Source organism: Saccostrea cucullata, unplaced genomic scaffold (assembly GCF_032062105.1).
Source record: "Saccostrea cucullata isolate Sc308-1 unplaced genomic scaffold, CSIRO_AGI_Scuc_v1 ctg752, whole genome shotgun sequence".
Classification (NCBI taxonomy): Eukaryota; Metazoa; Mollusca; class Bivalvia; order Ostreida; family Ostreidae; genus Saccostrea; species Saccostrea cuccullata.
This window is the reverse complement of record NW_026923231.1, coordinates 155,932-174,622: the sequence shown is the minus strand read 5'-3', so window position 1 is coordinate 174,622 and position 18,691 is coordinate 155,932. Positions and strand designations below refer to the sequence as shown.

The following is an 18,691-nucleotide window of genomic DNA, read 5'->3' as shown; positions in this document are numbered from 1 at the left end:
ATGTGCAGTGAGAGACCGTCCATAGAAAAATATTGCTTTTACCATACAAAGTATTTTTTATGTTAATCAATAAACAATTTAACTGATTGCTACAATTTTTTAAAAAAATAATTATATGCATATACTTTCACTTTATCTTTTTTCTTTGCCTTAGTAACCATTTGAAGTATTACGGAAAAGCTGCGTGTGTAATTTTAACCCATTAAAAAAAAAGAAATTAGAAATTCGTGCTTTATTTTAAGAGAAAATGTTAGCTTTACAAGTACAGGTTTAAGTTCTAGTATACACTTCTAGATAACTGATATATGTACATATACATGATAAAAATCAGTTGAAAGTTTATTAGACATATTTACCGATATATCTACTTTCATTGAAAGTATTGACTGTAATGTTCAATTGAGGAAATGCGGTTTCCTGGGCATTTTGGTCCAAGACACTACCTCGATAGCATGTTTGGTCTAAAAAAAATATGCATATTATGTTTTTTGAATAAAATAAATTAAAACATCAATGACATATGTTTTTTTTCAATAGAGAAACACATTTAAAATGTTTAAAAGAAATCAGTCGTTAGTCAATACCTGCTACAGGTATTTTCTTAGAGATATCTATCCGAAGACAAAACGTAACCTCTGTGAATATTTAAATAATAAAAGCTTTCTATGGTTGTTAGTACGGGAAAGAACGTCGCAGCCATTGCAGAAAAAAGAATATTTTTCAGCAAAAGCTGCGACAATAATTCCCGTACTAACAACTACAGAAAGCATTTTATTATTGAGATATTCGCAAAAGATATATTTATATTTACATCTGTATTAAAAGTCATTTGAAGTAAAATTAAAAATGTTAACTATTGTTAAGATGAATATGTCATCGCCATTGTGCAAGAACACGTGGCTTAATTACTCAGCGTCGTTCATGCACTGATTAATGGCAATGGAATTTCTAAAGAAATAAAGGAGAAAATATTTAGTGGATGTAAATATTAAATATTGAATTATACAGAAGACAAAAAACATTTATGTCTTGCGATAAACATTTTTGACATGAATCTCTGGAAGAAGGATATGGAGATAACGAACAGTATTCAAACTCAAAGTCCATAAAACAATACATAATAAGAGCAGAGCAAACACGGACCCCCGAGACATCAGAGGTAGGATCAGGTGCCATGGGAATAGGAAATAACGGAAAAAATCAGTCGTCAATTAGTGTATAAATAATTGACTAACAATTGGTATGAAAAACGTCAGTCAGCATTTGACTCAATGATAAATTGTATTTGCTGACATGGTCATTGTATCGACTTTAGAACTTTCGAAATGATTACTTTAAACGAGACTGCTGATATTCTGGTTTCATCGATTTGAAAAACAACAAAATGTCGTCCGTTTGGTTAACTGTTTAAAGTTTCAAACACTTTACAGAAACTGATATGAGTCCCAATAAATATGTTTGTTCAGCATTAACATGTATGACGTAAATGCGAATAATATTTATTCTTAAAACAACTCTCTATTTAAAAACCTATTGATTCGTCAAATCATAATATTGTATTCATTTGAAATCAGAAGTCCAAGGACCACAATGCTTTCTTAGTTACCTTGGTATGCTCTTCCTCACAAAAATGCGCGTGACAGCCTTTAGAATAAAAAGAACCCCGCTCTATGGTTCTTACCTACCAAGAGGAGATAATGATTTCCAAACACGAAAATTGAAAGTATACTTGTGTTTGCTCTCATATCTTAAAAAATGTTAAAAATATATTGAATTATATTTATTATTAATTTGCACTTTTCCGAAACTGAAATCAGTCGAGGTTCTTGGATAATAAAAGTAAGTATCAAAGAACAGAGATTGGAGGTTTACAAAATATTCAAAACAGCATACTATTTTGGCCGTTTTTAGAGACTTAGAGTTTTCAAGATTTGAGGAAAATGATGCACCTCAGTACAGAAAACGCATCAACTAATAAGAAAAGTACATTATATCCTTTTCATTTGATACAAAGTAGTAAGAGGCTGAAGTAGTTGCAAAACTGAAAATCTCTGCGCAAGATATATCAGACAGATATAGCAAAGAGTTTCAAATCCAAGTGTTGTAAAAACATTCGCTTTCTGTTTCCTATCCGGACATACATGTTGTTGTAGTCTATGCTTTCCCCAGCTTTTAGAACGTATCAGATAATTAAACACCGATTTAACTCCTATTCCTGATATTTTATTTACCTTTCAATGGTTCCAAAAGTCCATTTGTGTTACGGACATCGAAATGGGAATTTATTCAACCGACATTCGAAAGAGAACATCAATGACTCTTCCGGACCCTTGAAAGGTTAATAAGGTATCAATAATAAGAATAATTGGAATAATAAGAGTAAAGAATATAGAATTAATCATCCGAAACATTCCAAACCCGAGAAAAAATCAAAGTACTGAGACAGTACTGAAAGACGGGGTCAAAATAATCTTCATGCTAGATTTCACAAATGTGATTTTTTTTTTACGAGTTTAGATAACAACTTGATTTTTCATTTACATACTAAAAACAAAACGGTGAATAATATACATTCACACTTTTCATTTGATTTGAAGTAGAAATTTTAATAATTGCTCAGCCTGGAAGACTTTCTAAACTGCGACGAATTTCATCAGGAACGAATTAATATTTTTTTCCGGAAGTATACAATGGATGATGCATACGCAGTCATAATTATACGCAGGATAGTACTTGTTTAGTAGTGTGATTAACAGTTAATATTTTCAGTTTTAAATTATCAAAATACTTTATTAGTTTGAGTTAGCAAAAGGTTCGTATAATTTTCTTCAGTTTGATACAGATTTTTTATGTTTTGATCAAAACAATTTCTGCACTATTTCGTATGCGCAAATTTAATTCATGTGTTATCACCACGGCTTTCTGTTTTGCGGCTTCTGACAGTAAACTAAAAGACGGGGTCACGTGACCCCGTCTAAAAACATAAACTACAATAAATGATACATAAAGTAAGCAACAAAAAAGCGGCAGCTTATAATCTTAGATTTGATAACGCTTCATCTCTCTGTTATAATTGTCCAAATTTTATCAGGGAGTTCTACAGCTAGTGTCCAAATTATATGGGGAATATATTTCATCGAGAACCCATAATTTTTCGTTGTATCAGAAATTCACAGGGCTAAGTAACGTCCACTGGAAACATATTCTTTACAATTTGTCACAAAGGCTATTACTTTCATCTACTTCAGCCGAGTATGTATTTATAAGATGTTTTGAAACAAGTAACTGAATTTCAGCTATTCAATTTTTTCCCCCTATGCAAGTAGACAATACTTTGCTGTAGATACATACATAAAACTGCATCAGTTGAGTCATAAACATCTGGACAAGGAGGATCGTCCATTGAGCAATTCTTAATATCTGAACCCTGGATGCGCATAGATCCAAAGTTATATTCGGCGCATTGCCCAACTACATATGAAGTTTAAAAAGATATTGATAAAAATGAATGTATTCAATGATGATTCATAGGATTTCGTTCTTTACATATGAGAATTCTAGGCATTAGGAATGCCATGAATACAATAAATTATATTTTTTAACCTGTGGGTTAATAAGAATAACCAGAAACTGTTAAGGTTCAACATGTTATGAAAATTCAAAACACCAAAAAATTATCACAGATATCTGTAGTAACATACAATAAAATAAGAACTTACGAAGTATGTATCGTGGAGCGGCACAAACTTCAATTGAAGCGTTTCCCAATTCATTTATAACACAATGGTATATGAAGGGATATATTGAATGAATGGAATCTTGGCAATTCTTCTTTTTTGACCTTTCCAGCCATTCTTCCCTTGATACTGGGCAGGACAAAACCAACTCAGCGGAATCTGGCAAACTGTAAGAACTGCCTTCTGTAGCCTGTATTTTGATTAAATGAACAAGAAAGCAATCAGGGAATATACTTTTTATTTGTTAAAGTAAAAATTCTACTTTTGATTTCTTGAAACTTGTAATTGTAAAAAAAAAAATTAAAAATTACCAGAACATGCATTCCTACGAATGACCATAGAATGCTGATGGCATAGGAAGTTTTCATGATTCTTTAAATTGTAATTCCTGCAACCCTAAAAGTAATAATTTAACAGACATACTGAGATTATACACTCTGTTCTATATTCCAATACAAAAGAAAAATACTGATAAAAGTCAGCGCTTCTCGTAAAAGTCCATTAGTCAGTTTTCTTGATCGTATAATTTTTACTGTGTTGCACGCATAAAATATGAATCGTTACTGTGTCGAGAAAATTTTACTGTGTCAACATAGTAAATAAGCTCATGAAGAACCCTGGTTGTTATATCAGATTCTGTGAAAAATTACATTTCATGGTGGACATGAATTCGTGGGTCTCTTAATAGACATTTCCAGTTAAAAGCGCAACGAGCTCGAACTCGTACTCTGGACTCCGATATATAAGGGGTCGTATAAAAAGTTTTTGAAAAGGGTTATTTAAGAAATAAGGTATCATTTTTAAACATCTATCGGGATATAAATACGGGTTGGAGGGCTTTATGATGAATTTAATCTCGTACCAGCCCGATAGATGTTTTAAAATGATACCTTATTACTTATATTTACATTTATGACTTATTCATACTTTATATTTGTCTGATTGTGACTTTTAACGTGTGAAATGCATTATTTTTCAAACCCAACGGCAAGTATTGTACTGAACGCGCGTCGACCCTTTATGATTTCACTGAGAAATTACGTCAAACGATTATCCATACGCACATCTATGACCTCTTGACCCCATACCTGTATTTATACAGTTATAGATACGCATTCCTTTCAGTAGTGTTATGTAAAGGAAAACATTTGCAAAATTAATGTAAATATAAAGCTATATACTAAGTGTGGCGTATCTGAACTAAAAAGTAAAACACGAGATTAAACAAAGATTAAGATAATATTTGCTATCTAATTCAAAATAAATTCACCGATTTTGAACCCAAATATTATTCCCCAATTTTTATACATGTAGGTTTAATTGACTTTAAACTGATATTTTATTCCCGAGTCGGAAATAAATCGGTTATTGTTTTTGATCTCGGAATTCTATATAACGCTATTGATTTTAAATTGTGTTATTTACAGGAAATTCCTATCTTTATACAAAGTAACAAAACAAAGACAAAGTTCATTTTAATTTAAGTTAGTCTGAACTTATGAAAAATACGCCATATTATGAATTTAAATGCTACATACTACTTTGCTTCATCCAGGAAACAGTGTTTTTGTTGTTTATAAAAAAAATCAAATTTTGACACGGCCCCTAAAATTTTTTAATCAACTGTCAGAGTCAGTGCGCGAGTACAATTTTGAGATCATGAAATCTGAAAATGTCTAATACATGTTATTCATACCTCAAAACAACGAAAATTAACCCCTGCAGATATTAGATATTTCACAGTTTATCAATCATGAGGAATCAAATGCTATATAAAAGGGTATATATCCAGTATTAAACAGGAAACTCAAAAGATAAACAGAATAACATCAGTCACAATTTGACATAAGGCATGTGATATTGGACACCGGTGTTAATAATGCTTTTTTTCCAATGATGAATTTAAACAAACGTGGTAATGCATTTGCATAATTAAATTTTCCGTCAGTATCCTTTGTCGGTTTAGAATTTACTTTTTTATTTTATAACCGTTGAATGTTTAAATATATTAAGATCTTTCGATCTTTGATGTAAGATAGATCGCCCTTATGTACCATAAGTATGAATAATAAAATGATTTAAAAATAAGAATCTCATTATTAGACCTTGAATTCTGCAATAAAAGAGCATACAAGAAAAACTAATAGTTTCAGGATAGAAAATATTTTTGATTGTTTCAATAAAAATTGAAATATATATTTTTAAACTTTGTTAAGGTCAAGATCTAGTAAATGGAAGGTGCCTACAGATTTTTCAAATTTAAGAAATTAATTCCTTTAATGATGCTTTATAACATTAGATTGGTCAAAATAGGCGTTTCGGGGCATAATGTATAGAAAAACAAGATGAAAATTATATTATAAACTGTCATTTTCAATGAAAAATTAAGAAAACCAGTATTAAAATTGGGAGTTTTTTTCCCTAATCAGGCAAAGAAAATGTATCCAGATAGCCTACAGTCTCTCAGAAAACGGTTGTTTGTATGTTCTTAGTCTCTCCTTTAAAATAATGATTAATTTAAGATAGGTATCCAGACTACTTTTCATGTGATTTCAAATTGAATTCCATGAAAATACTTTATTTTCTACATAATTCTATTAGAGCCGTAAAGTACGGGAAAAAGAAAGTTGAAAGTGATTATGACGTCATAATGGATCTAGCACTGATAAGTTAGTCTAAAGTCATTTACTAGATCTTGACCTTAAGCAAGCTTGTGGACTTTAATGGTGGCAAAATGGCAATAAGATTGCCTTCATTGCACAGCTTTAATCTTCGCAAATCGTAGTAAATGACATTTTTCTATATACAGTGTATTACACGTCTAATAATAATCATTAATAATCATTAGAAACTCCCGCTTTTCGATATTAAAAAAATAAACAAATAAAAAAAAACAATTCATTAAGCATTACCAAAATTGTTGTCCTTGCAAGTTGAAAAAAAGTATCATTTTCCCCGCCTGACATAAACTAAGCAAGGGTAAGACAAGCCAACTTCGAGCAAAGAATTGCATCTTCCGAAAAATAATCTTCCATCGGTTGAAATTTAGCGGATGTTTTAGATACAGTTTTCTGAATTATGTAATACCTATAACATAAACGATACGAAAGCTGCGTTTCAGTTAATACATTTTGGTCTACCTTGAATTCTGAGCATTTCCTTGTTGTGCAAAAAAATTATTATAGGTCAATCAAGTATTTCCATCCTTCCTTGTTTGTTTAGCAAGTAGACACATCAAACAAAATTATGAAAATCCCTTCCCCAGCACCTGTTTCGATTTAACACCAAGTTGTATGCAAGTTTAACAAGGGATAAAATTGTATAATTAAAGAAAAAAAATTATTAACCTATAGCATTTAGCAACACAGGGAAATCAGGAAAATTTTATTTAACATTTTCCCCAAAATAATCAAGAATTTATACAACCTTTAGCATGTGCAGCACAGTTAAGGTTAAAGTAAGGAGGCGGGCCTAATTCATACGGGAAATGTTTACTATGACATCACGCATAATATAAGGTCTTCAAAATATCACAAAATGAAATTATTTCCTATTTCAAACAGCTGGATAGCTGTATAATACATAAAAACTTACTATTACATGCAGTTTTGTCGTTTGTTAAGTCCCACACAACAGTATATGAACGATGCATCGATCGCAATGCACTTGTCAATGTGACGTCATTTCGCAAAAATGACGCAGTTTTTACACAGTCAGAGGCTGATCAAGTCACATTTTGTACAACGAAAAATGTCTTTTGTTCTCAAATGAAATATTATTTGCAGTAAAATAAAAAGCCATTTACTTGGATACGATGTCTTTTTTAGCATTGTATTCATAAACTGTACCCGCATTCATCAGACAAGCTATACCATCGTGTGTTTGTATGCAGATTCATTGACAAAGTAATGGAAGGGCCCTAACAAATCGATTTATTGCAAGGGCATACCCTCAATGTATCCTGTCAAAATTTTACAAATAAACTAAAGAAGCATTAAGATATTTGAAAATTGCTGCAAAAATCTTGAAATCTTGCAAATAAATTAATTATAGCTATATTTAATGTTGTTGACAAGCAAAATATTCAACATGCCCTCCAACAAATTAAATTTTACCAATTAAAAAAGGGAATCTATATAGGTTCGCAGCACTTTTCACAAGCTACATATAATATTTAAAAAGGATTATTAAAAAAAATAAGATTTTTAACTTGGTTATGCCCTTGCAATATTGAAATTTATATATGACCTCTAAACTACAAGTAAAATTGCAAAAGTCATGTAAAGTCGACATACATGACAAGTCTAAATAAAAAAAATCTAAATGTCCCCAACATGTAGATTTAAACCACATAACAGTTTTTTGATATCAGTGAATTCCTAAGAATATTCGCCCATCCTAATAAAGTATGTATTTTTTATCTTAAAAAATCGCCGATATTTCCATTTGTAAACTTAACTGTGCTTGGTGCGCAGTGATTAGTATTTCCTTATCCATATGTAAGAAAAAAATGTTGTATAGTATTACGTGCCTGTATATATACATGCATAGTATATCAATACCATGCTATGAGATCTTAAATCTCTCATATAAATATATGAAAAAGAATGTAATTTTTGGTACATACTGCTTTCATATGTTTAGCTTCATTTCATATAAATCAGCTGATCAATACAAATTGATAAAATTGCTATTTTTTGTTTTGATTGTCCTTACCTCAGTTAACATGCAAGTCGTACCATCTCTTTCTTCCTGGAGTACAAATGCCTTAAAGCATAGTAATATTCATAATTTCAACACCTTAAACAGTCCTTAAATTCTTTCGCGTCTCGGTGTAAGAAAAATTGTTGTGATATTACATTTGTAACAAATCACAAATGATTTATTCAAGTGCTACCTTGATAATCATCCTAAGTGAATGTGGATCTACTTTAGCCCCCTTCATTTGTGGATGGTAAGCAGTTAAATAATTTATAAAAGCATGCGTAGGTCCCAATTTAACGGTAATTTTAGAAATGCGGTTACATATACAGGCTCCATGTTAAACTGAATATTGAGTTTCATTAGTCAAAATCATATTCTGTTTGTTTAGATATCCACATGGGTGTTGTCCAGGCTATGAATGGAATATTGAACCTGAAAACTACACAGGTTACTTACATCTTGATTTTTTTCAATCTTGTTTTTTGAGAATTTCCAGTTTCGATAATCATTGCATACGTATGATATATTAAAGAATGTGTTATATGATTATTGCTTAATGTTAAAAACCACTAAAATTAATATGTTTATTACGATTTTTAGGAAAAGGTTCTTTTTTAATTCATTTGACGTCTGTCGTCGTTGTCATCGATATTGTCACTGTAAACTTTACATATCTTTTTAAAGAACCACGAAGTTAGTTTCAACAAATTAAAACCAAACCTGCCACAAAATATCCTTGTATAGAGAGGATTCAAAAGCGAACAAACTAAGAGTAATATAAATTTCGAATTCGAATTCATGTAAGATATAAAATGAATGATTTAAAATTTTTCTTCTCAAGAATAAATGTGCTTGAAAATATTGAACCAGTGTGCAAGAAGAAGGATATGGAAATAACGAACAGTATTCAATCTCAACGTCCATTAAACAAATATACAAAATAAGAGCAGAGCAAACACGGACCTCTGAAACATCAAAGGTGGGATCAGGTGCAATGGAGGAGTGAGCATCCCCTGCCGACCGGTCACACCCGCCGTGTGCTCGTTGTCATAATCAGGAAATAACGGAAAAAATCCGTGGTCAATTCAGTGTATAAATAATGGACTAACAATTGGTATGAAAAACGTCAGTCAGCATTTCATTCAATGATAAATTGTATTTGCTGACAAGGTCATTGTATCGACCATAGAATTTACGAAATGATGACTTTAAACGAGACTGTTGATATACTTGTTTCATCAACTTGCTTGTCAATAATTTACCTCGTTTAAGAAATTGTTCATACGTAGAGCATGCTCTTGCGTATCGAATTAACTGAGATATAAATACTCCGTATGCAGGTGATAAAGGTATATTGCTGCATAAGTAAGGGGAGTTGAGTGTAAAATCAAGTATGGTCAAATCAGGACCCTGGCAGAAGGGTTTGGCGTCAGAGGTTGATCAAGGTTTTACCTTTGAATGGATAGAGAAATATTTTCAAAGTGCTTCGAATATATAGAAAAATATTTTCAAAAAGCTTCGAATCTATAGAAAAATATTTTCAAAATGCTTTTCTCAAGAATAGTTAAGCCATGCTAAGTTTTACTTAATATATGAAAGATTCCTCTGGTAGTGTAGGTTCCAGTTTGGTCAAATCTTGACGCCAAACGACAGGATGGGGTCACAGTATTAGGTACCTAGAATTTACATTTGTATGCAAAGTAGAAAATCTCTTTAAACGTTTCCTTCTCAAGAACAGCAAAGTTTTTCAATATTTTAAAATTCTTTCCAAAAACCACTCGGTAAATTTTAACAAAACTTCCTATATAGCATTATTTGGTGAGGTAGATTCAAGTTCAAAGGCCACTCCCTGATTTAATGGAAATAATTTAGCAAAATGTTAAAATTAAATTTTTCATAAAACTCTGTGTCAGAAAGATAAAACTTACTGGGAAACATGTTCTCAGTAAGCATAGAATCAAGATTGTCCAAAACTTGACCCACGGGGTTGGATGGGGTCACTGTGGACGATTACAATTTTACACAAGAAAAGATTAAAAAAAAATAAAATTAATGATTGATCATACTTATATGGAATCATCCAGAGGTTGAAATTAAAAGTTATATATCACAGGAATATATCTGAAGGGAAAAAATCTAATCCAAGGCAGTTACAACATGTTACCGTTTGTTTGTCATCCTTATCTTTGCACATATGCATGCCAAATATTGAATCTTAATGCGATATCAATGTAATCAACGTCATTTAATTTAAACAATATTTCATTATGATAAAACATAATATTATATTAATAATGGTATAAAGAGCTTTAAAAAATGAATAAGAAAACATAAATAGGTTTTGATTCTGTGATTTGACAATTGAAAAACAAAAGCAGATAGAATATCATGCAAATCGCTTTGTCGTTGCAATAATATCTTGAACAATTTTAAATATTGCAATATTTAGGTTGATTGTAAGATTATTGTCTCCATTTAGAATAAGTTGTAAACATAAAGGCATTGGTAATTGCAAAGTATTAAAGTTTTGTATTAGGTTCTGTCTTTGCATACAGTATTATGGACAATTCATAAAATAGTGATATGATGTTTAAAAAAGCGATTAAATAAGTCAGCATTTAAATTACTAGCATTATTTCGCAACTGACAATGCAATATATTCATTTTACGACTTCCATAATTGTAATATTTCTTAGGTTTTATGCAGTATATATTCTTTATGGCAGTCTTGAATGATGTAAGTGAAGAAAGGTTTCGGATATCAAATGGTAAATCATTCCAAAGTCTTATAGTTTAGGGGAGGAACCTTTCATAAATGAAGTTGTTTTGGCTTGTGGAATATGAAATGTAAGATTGTCCTGAATCCTTAAGGGATAATAATTATCTGGAAGAATGCATGGTTGTAATAAATCTTGCAAATCCTGGGGTGCTAATCCATACACTATTTTATAAAATAACACTAGTTTATGTATTTTTCTTCTTATTTCAAGAGTATCCCAGCCAAGGTCTTCATAAAGCTTTGATCTTGATGAATTGATTCTGAAACCGGTTATTATTCGTGCAGCTGCAACTTGAACATCTTCAAGTAATTTTGCATCTCTTTCTGTACAATTATCCCATACAATATCTGAATATTCAAGAACAGGACGAATAAAAGAAAAACATATTTTTATCAAGGCATCCCTCTTAAGTGTATGTTTTAACATTCAACTGAGGTTATTGATATTGGCCGATAATTATTAACATCTTGTGAACTTCCTTTATTCTTATAGATGGGAGTAATTTGTGAATTTTTCCAAATGTCTGGAAGTTGCCCAATAGCAAGTAAATAATTACATCGTTTGGTAAGACGTTATCAACGTGATAACTCGGCCAAACAGTTGTTCAGGATAGCAATTTGTTCCATGGACTTCCGTTTGTATATGTAATATATATTAATGATATTATTATGTTATCTAACTATTCTGAACAATTGCGAGGACTTTTTTTTGTTTTTGTTCTCCCTTGTTTTTCATTTGTTCATTTCTGTGTTTTTTTTATAAATCAATCCGAAGAACATGTCTGGCAGAATGTGAAATTGGTTATTCTGGCATCAACTGTTCGAAACCTTGCGTCTTTCCAAGCTATGGTATGAAATATAAACAGGAGTGCAGTTGTTCTGAGGATGAGTGTAACTTTATACTCGGATGTACAGAGGTCTCTATTTTAAGTCTCCCGTTGGAGGGAAGCACCTTAGCGTGTAAGTATGAAAATAAGCCAACAAAGTGAATGACCAGATGAAGAAAAATTCATAACATGCAAGGGAAGGGTGAGGGCTCCTCACATTCTGCAAATCCCCCTATCATCTCGCAGGTAGGTTAAAGATAATAAATACGAAGACAAATAAACTTTAAAATTATGCATGCTTTGGTTTTTTACTGTATTACAACTGTAAAAATTGGTTCAGATACCTAAACTTTAGAAAGTAGATGTTGGTTTTCTGCCTGCATTTCAATTAAGGATACACGCAAGGTACCTTACCTACTGATAAATTTTCACGATATTCTTAACTTAAAATTAAAATGGATGGACATCAATGACCAGTACCTGATGAGTGTGCTTGGGCAGCCCATTATGAACACTAAGTATCGTACTCAAAAGTTCATCACTAATGGCCTTCTTACGATAAATGGTTGGTTTGAGGGTTTGGTTCGATCGTCGACAAAACGCATCTTGTCCGAAAGCTCAGTCAATAAATGCTTCGTGATACCTTTCAGGGAGGTGCTAATAGTAATGGTAATTGGTTGTAATCATTTGCAATTTTCGATGTTATTGAAAGCGATGTGTAAGTGTAATTTTTAATTTCAATTAATTTTAATTTAATTCATTGCTTTTTAAAAAGGCATGTTACCCACAATTACTTTTTTTAGTTCCTTTAAAAAAATGTTAGATGGACTAACCCCTATCTATCAATTAACATTATTAGGGATATCAAAAAGTTTATGGACTAGTGCCTTAGAATTAAAACCGCTTGGCTCAAGTGGAGAGTGTGGACAAAGTAGTTCGGCGTAGTAATTTATATTTGTATATTCATACGCATACTTCGGTCGGAAAGTATATGTACAAGAAGGTAGAGAGGTACACAGCTGGTTGACGGCATTTAAACCGGTAGACAGGTCGGCAGGTAGATGGGTCGGGATCAGCAGGTAGACTGCTCGGCAGGTTGACAGGTCGGCTGGCAGATGGGTCTGCAGGTAGACAGGTCGGCAGGTAGATGGGTCGGGATCAGCAGGTAGACGGTTAGGCAGGTAGACAGGTCGGCAGGTAGAAAGGTTGGCAGGTAGACTGGTCAGCAGATAGATGGGTCGGGATCAGCGATAGACGGTTCGGCACGTAGACAGGTTGGCAGGTAGACAGGTCGTCAGGTAGACGGGTCGGCAGGTAGATAGGTCGGCGAGTCAGCAGGTAGATAGGTCGGGATCAGCAGGTAGACGGTTTGACAGGTCGGCAGGTAGACAGGTAGACAGGTTGGCAGGTAGACAGGTCGGCGGGTCTGCATGCAGATGGGTCGGGAACAGCAAGTAGACGGTTAGGACCAACCCTAATATCTCGGATAAATACAAGACTAACCCTAATCAGTAGAATAATGTTCGAGAATTAACCATAATCTCTCGGATTAATGCAACACTAACGTTAACCCTAATCAGGCGAATAATGCGCGAGGACTAACCCTAAACTCTCAGGTGGATGCTAGACTAACCCTAATCTGTCGAATAATGTGCGAGAACTAACCAGAAACTGCTTAGCTGTCGATCTGTATATTAGCAAATTTTTACCTGCCGACCTGCCGACATCTCTACCTGCCGACCTGTCTACCTGTCGACATGTTACGGACCTGCCGACCTGTATATTAGCAAATTTTTACCTGCCGACCTGTCTACCTGCCGACTTGTGACGGACCTGCCGACCTGTATATTAGCAAATGTTTACCTGCCGACCTGTTTAAATTTCCTACAGTAAAATATAACCAAAATCACAACTATATGAAAGAATATCCGCCGTAATATGGAACTACATATCCGTTATTTATTAAAAGTTAACTGATCTTAGGACATAGAATCTTTAACATGGTCATATTTCCTTATTATGGTGGCATATTTCTGCCCCTTGTGTGCAAAGTATTTTTCTATCAAATATGTTGACATGCAAGATAGATATGTTGACATGCAAGATAGTCAACATGCAACATAACTCAGTTGACATGCAAGAAAATTGTGGGCCATATTTGAGATTTTTGAAGATTTTTTATAATTTTTATTTGATTGCAATTTTCTTGCATGTCAACATATTTATGTTGCATGTTGACATAGCTATCTTGCATGTCAACATATCTATCTTGCATGTCGACATATTTGATAGAAAAATAACTTGCACACAAGGGACAGAAATATGCCACCATACCTTATTGATTAAACTGCTCTTCCATGTACGATATTGTAATTTTTCATTTTTCTCAATAACTTTTAAATCTAATAAATCTGTGTAAAGTGTATGTGTACAAATTAGATTTATATTTTTGAATTAACCCATATAAAGATAGGTGTCCAAGGGTTTATAATTCCTTTGATTGCCATGCCTTCAGCTTATGTTGGAAGTCATTAACAGGTGCTAATTAGTGCCTGAGGTCATGTATATATTCCTATATAGATATTTTTCACACATTTTATACTTTGTCTGTTAGTAGTTTTATATAAACAGGTTAACTTTAAATTGTAGTTTTGTATAGAATAAGTCAATTACCAACATTTTGAGATTTGCTTATGATGCTGAAATACGGAAACATTAAGACTAAAAAAAAAACATCTATTGCACTTTTAACATTAATTAATTTGAAAGCTTAAAAATGATTCCAAATTTTTAATATATGAATTGAATAGGTAAAACCATGCGTAAACGTTCTATTTGTAATGTAGATTCTATGTATTCCTCTCACAAAAGCCCGAGTGGAGAAAAAATTCAGCAAGACAGGAAAATCAGAAACCTAATACATGTTCGGTAATGGGATACAGTATTTGAAAACTGTATGAATATTTTAGTAATGTAATTGTAAAGAAAATTTAAAATAACCTGATATAAATATAAAGTAATCTACATGACATTTAACTCTTTGATATGTTTTCTTGTGTGTATTTTGTAATTTAGTTAATTACATTTGTAAGGTAATTGTAATATAATTTAAAGCATATATATATTATACGTAAAAGTGTACGTGTATGAGCATATGTATAATGTAGACTTAGCGTGTATGTACAAAGGATGGCGTAAAAATGGCAGTAAAAAGCAGCACTTTAGTGGATGTGCAGTAAATTCTGCAAGAATGAGAAAGTATGGAACTGTATAATGTAACTTCTTTTAAATGATATAGGTCTCAGTATGCCATTGAGTCAATAAACCATTCAGTAATTTTGCCACTGAGCAATTATACCATGTAGAAAAGGCATGCGATTTTATAGATATTGTAAATAAAATCAATTTTATCAAATTAAATTGATTTGTGATTTAGGAAGCCACAATCTACACTGATGACATACTTTCAAACTAACTATTCAAAACCTGGATGGTTTAGTTATTTGCATGTATAGATAAAAACATTTTGACTAGATAACAATAAAAAAATCAGTATGTAAACAATCATTTTTGAGAATTGATTTTGACAAAGAATCGTTTATTTCAACTTCTTTATAAGTACTGTTCATATATTATATTTCACAATAAATTAAATATCAAAACAGAGGACAGATTTTTTTTAGTTCTTATTAAAATTTATCCATTTTTTTCTTATTTTAGTTGATATTTTGCAGGAAAATCAAAATGATAATTATTACTAAAAATTTCTTTCGCTTATTATCACTTAATGTAGTATAAATAATAATTCTAGGAAGAAAAACCATGTATGATAAGACAAAATGTATAACATTGGGTGTTACAGAGGAATCAGGAAACTTATTTCGGTATATCATCCTCTCTGAATTGTTCTTTTCCGTGTATCTAGTATTTTTGATAGAAATATCTCATTTAATCTCGAATATGTCCTAAAAATTATAACAGTGTAATACCAATAACTAAGACCTGAGAAAGAGTAAGGAAAAAAATAGGGAAATAAAATTTTTGACAATAAAATCAATGACATCGAAAGAAATGTGATTGGGTGTTTTTAATTCTTGGAGTTATTTATTTATATAAAATTTTTCATGTCTTTCATTCTTCAGTGTATATATTAAAAACAGGATGTGTTTGTGAAACACTATACCCCCGGTGGTACAACAATTCTGGAGTGGAACGTGAACATAAGTCGTATACACTTGAAAGATGTTTTTAAAAAATCAAATGTAGGTCAAATTTTACAGTTTAGTTAACATGAACAAACACTTCTGTACCAATGGAACAGTATTGTCATAATGAACACTCATGTCAAGTATTAAAACCTTTGCCTTGACAACTCAATGGTTATCGGCTAGGTTAAAGATGACAACAACAAAAAACTAGCAGAGAGGACAAAAACAATATACACTCTGAATCTTTTGATCCGGTGACATACATGTAGAATGTCGGAGAGTAACCGTGTGCATTTGATAATTTTAATAATTTAATAAATATAATTATACATTTACTGGCTGTTCTTGCCTCAATTCATCTTGAAAAAAAGGTATCAGAACTTTTTATTAGAATATTTTTATGCGAGTATATCTGGATCTATACATAGCAATTTTTAGAGCTGTTGTATCTAAACATAGCATTACTCACAATTATCCAATACTTCCTCGTTTCGAAAAATGAAAAGTTGCGACACAAATCCGGTATGACTTTTTTCATTATTACATTATTTATCATACTCACTAAATATGGATTTACCGTGGTCTCCAAAAACTGTACAAGGTAAGCAGTTTCATTATCCATGAAATCAATAAATGTTTATTCTCATAAAGAATTTGAGTTTACAATTTACAAACATCAAAATACAATTGCAAAGTGATACTTTATTTGTTTAGATATCCGCATGGGTGCTGTCCAGGTTATGAATGGAATACCAAGACTGAAAACTGCACAGGTTACTTACATTTTGTAATTTAATATTTTTTTTTTTACATATGTTAGTAATACAGTTTTCAAAACCAATGGATATCTTTCATCAGTGTTCAATTTCGTTTTTAGCTGGTGTTCAAAAGTGATGATATCCACTTATTAGCTGATTGTAAATGGAAAAGATTTTTTATCAAACCTGCGACAGAAAGTATTCCACTTCCCGAGTGTAATGTCGCCAAACCATGAAATGCCAGAGACAGGGAGAATTAAAGTGAAATTACCTATGAGGCATAATTGGGAAACATATTCAGAAATTTTATTTTTAATATTCAATTTTAGTTTCAATTTACGAGGATTGTCCCAAAAAGTCGTAGACAATGTTTATAACTTTTTAAACATCCAACCAATACTACTAGTAGCCTAATTTTGCATAGACATGATATAGTCAATGTTCTTTGAGATTGTGAATTCTTAAATATATATCTTTCATATAATGATATTAGGACGATTCAAATGATGGTCGATAAGGTCTGTCGGCACACGAACAAAATTAGGAATAATTGAAGTATATATCTATTAAATTTGCTTTTATTTCAATTTGCTTTAAACAAACGAAAAATACAAAAACAAAAACAAAAAGGGGGGGGGGCAGTAGTGAAATCAAATCAGACCCTTAGTCAAGAGTTGTCTTTCACTTTAAAAAGATATTGAATGTTAAAAGACGCGTGTGAAGCAGAAAAATAGATCATGCGTTATAAGACACGTAAATTACGTTTGCTTCGAGCTCTAATGTATACTGATATGTAACTTGTTTTGAAAGCTGAATGAAAGTAAATTTTGCAATCAGAAAAAGCACATAAATACCTTTGTCACTACAAAGTCAAACATTTATATTAATAATAATTTATAATAATTATTTTTAAAAAACCCACTTTTTTATGCTGTGTCGGTGTGTGGAAACGGAACTTCCTCGACTACGTAATGTTCTGTTTACCTGATCAATGCATTCGTTTTATGGCTGACGTGGTTTCCAGTCAACAGGGGATGCTTACTCCTCTTAGGCACCTGAGTTTACCTAAACATTTCTTGTATTTTTGCCCTGTTTACAAAATTCTGATGACGTTGATGACTGTATTTTAACATTTAAAACTATGATTATATCATGCATGGATTGTTTAACTTTCCCTTTGCCTAATTTTAAGCACCTTCTATAACAATGTTTCCTATTAATCGAACATTACATTTTTAAATATCAACAAAACAAAGAGAAAACTTGGCCGATTTTATTTATTGAAATATCCACAAGATTTCTTTGCAGAATGTAATATTGGTTATGCTGGCACCAACTGTTCGAAACCTTGCATCTTTCCAAGCTATGGTATGAAATGTAGACAGGAGTGCAGTTGTCCTGAGGATGAGTGTAACTTTATACTCGGATGTACACATGTCTCTACTTTCAGCTTCCTTTTTAAAGGAAGCACATTGGCACGTACATGTAAGAACGAAAAGAAATTATCAAGATTTTTTTTTTTAATCAGCTAGAACGTTTCATTTTAATTATTTCATTTATTGAAGGTTGAAGTTTAGAACATTGTACATTGATTTAATTAAAATATGAGGATTGTTTTTCCCCTTTTGTCTGTCCAACTTCTTCACAACTTCATTTCGTCAATTAAAAAAAAATTCTT

The 18,691-nt window shown here is 31.9% G+C and overlaps 1 protein-coding gene and 1 long non-coding RNA gene across 4 annotated transcripts; one reads left to right on the top strand and one right to left on the bottom strand.

Moving 5' to 3' along the window:
* Nucleotides 1-342: 342 nt before the first annotated feature.
* Nucleotides 343-4,135, bottom strand: LOC134263499 (uncharacterized). Its single transcript, XM_062745851.1, has 4 exons — nt 4,049-4,135; nt 3,720-3,927; nt 3,352-3,471; nt 343-461 (listed from the first exon to the last, which is right to left on the bottom strand). Exons 1-4 carry the CDS (start codon nt 4,103-4,105, stop codon nt 343-345), a joined length of 504 nt encoding a protein of 167 aa, XP_062601835.1. The 5' UTR covers nt 4,106-4,135.
* A 4,692-nt stretch (nt 4,136-8,827) lies between these two features.
* On the top strand, nt 8,828-18,489 carry LOC134263496 (uncharacterized). 3 transcript variants are annotated; one of them, XR_009991285.1, is made up of 4 exons: nt 8,828-8,888; nt 12,010-12,180; nt 16,970-17,028; nt 18,322-18,489. It is a non-coding gene; the product is annotated as an uncharacterized LOC134263496 (long non-coding RNA). The 3 variants fall into 3 exon arrangements; XR_009991284.1 differs by lacking the exons at nt 8,828-8,888; nt 12,010-12,180 and adding an exon at nt 12,218-12,293; XR_009991286.1 differs by lacking the exons at nt 8,828-8,888; nt 12,010-12,180 and adding an exon at nt 16,744-16,856.
* Nucleotides 18,490-18,691: the final 202 nt, after the last annotated feature.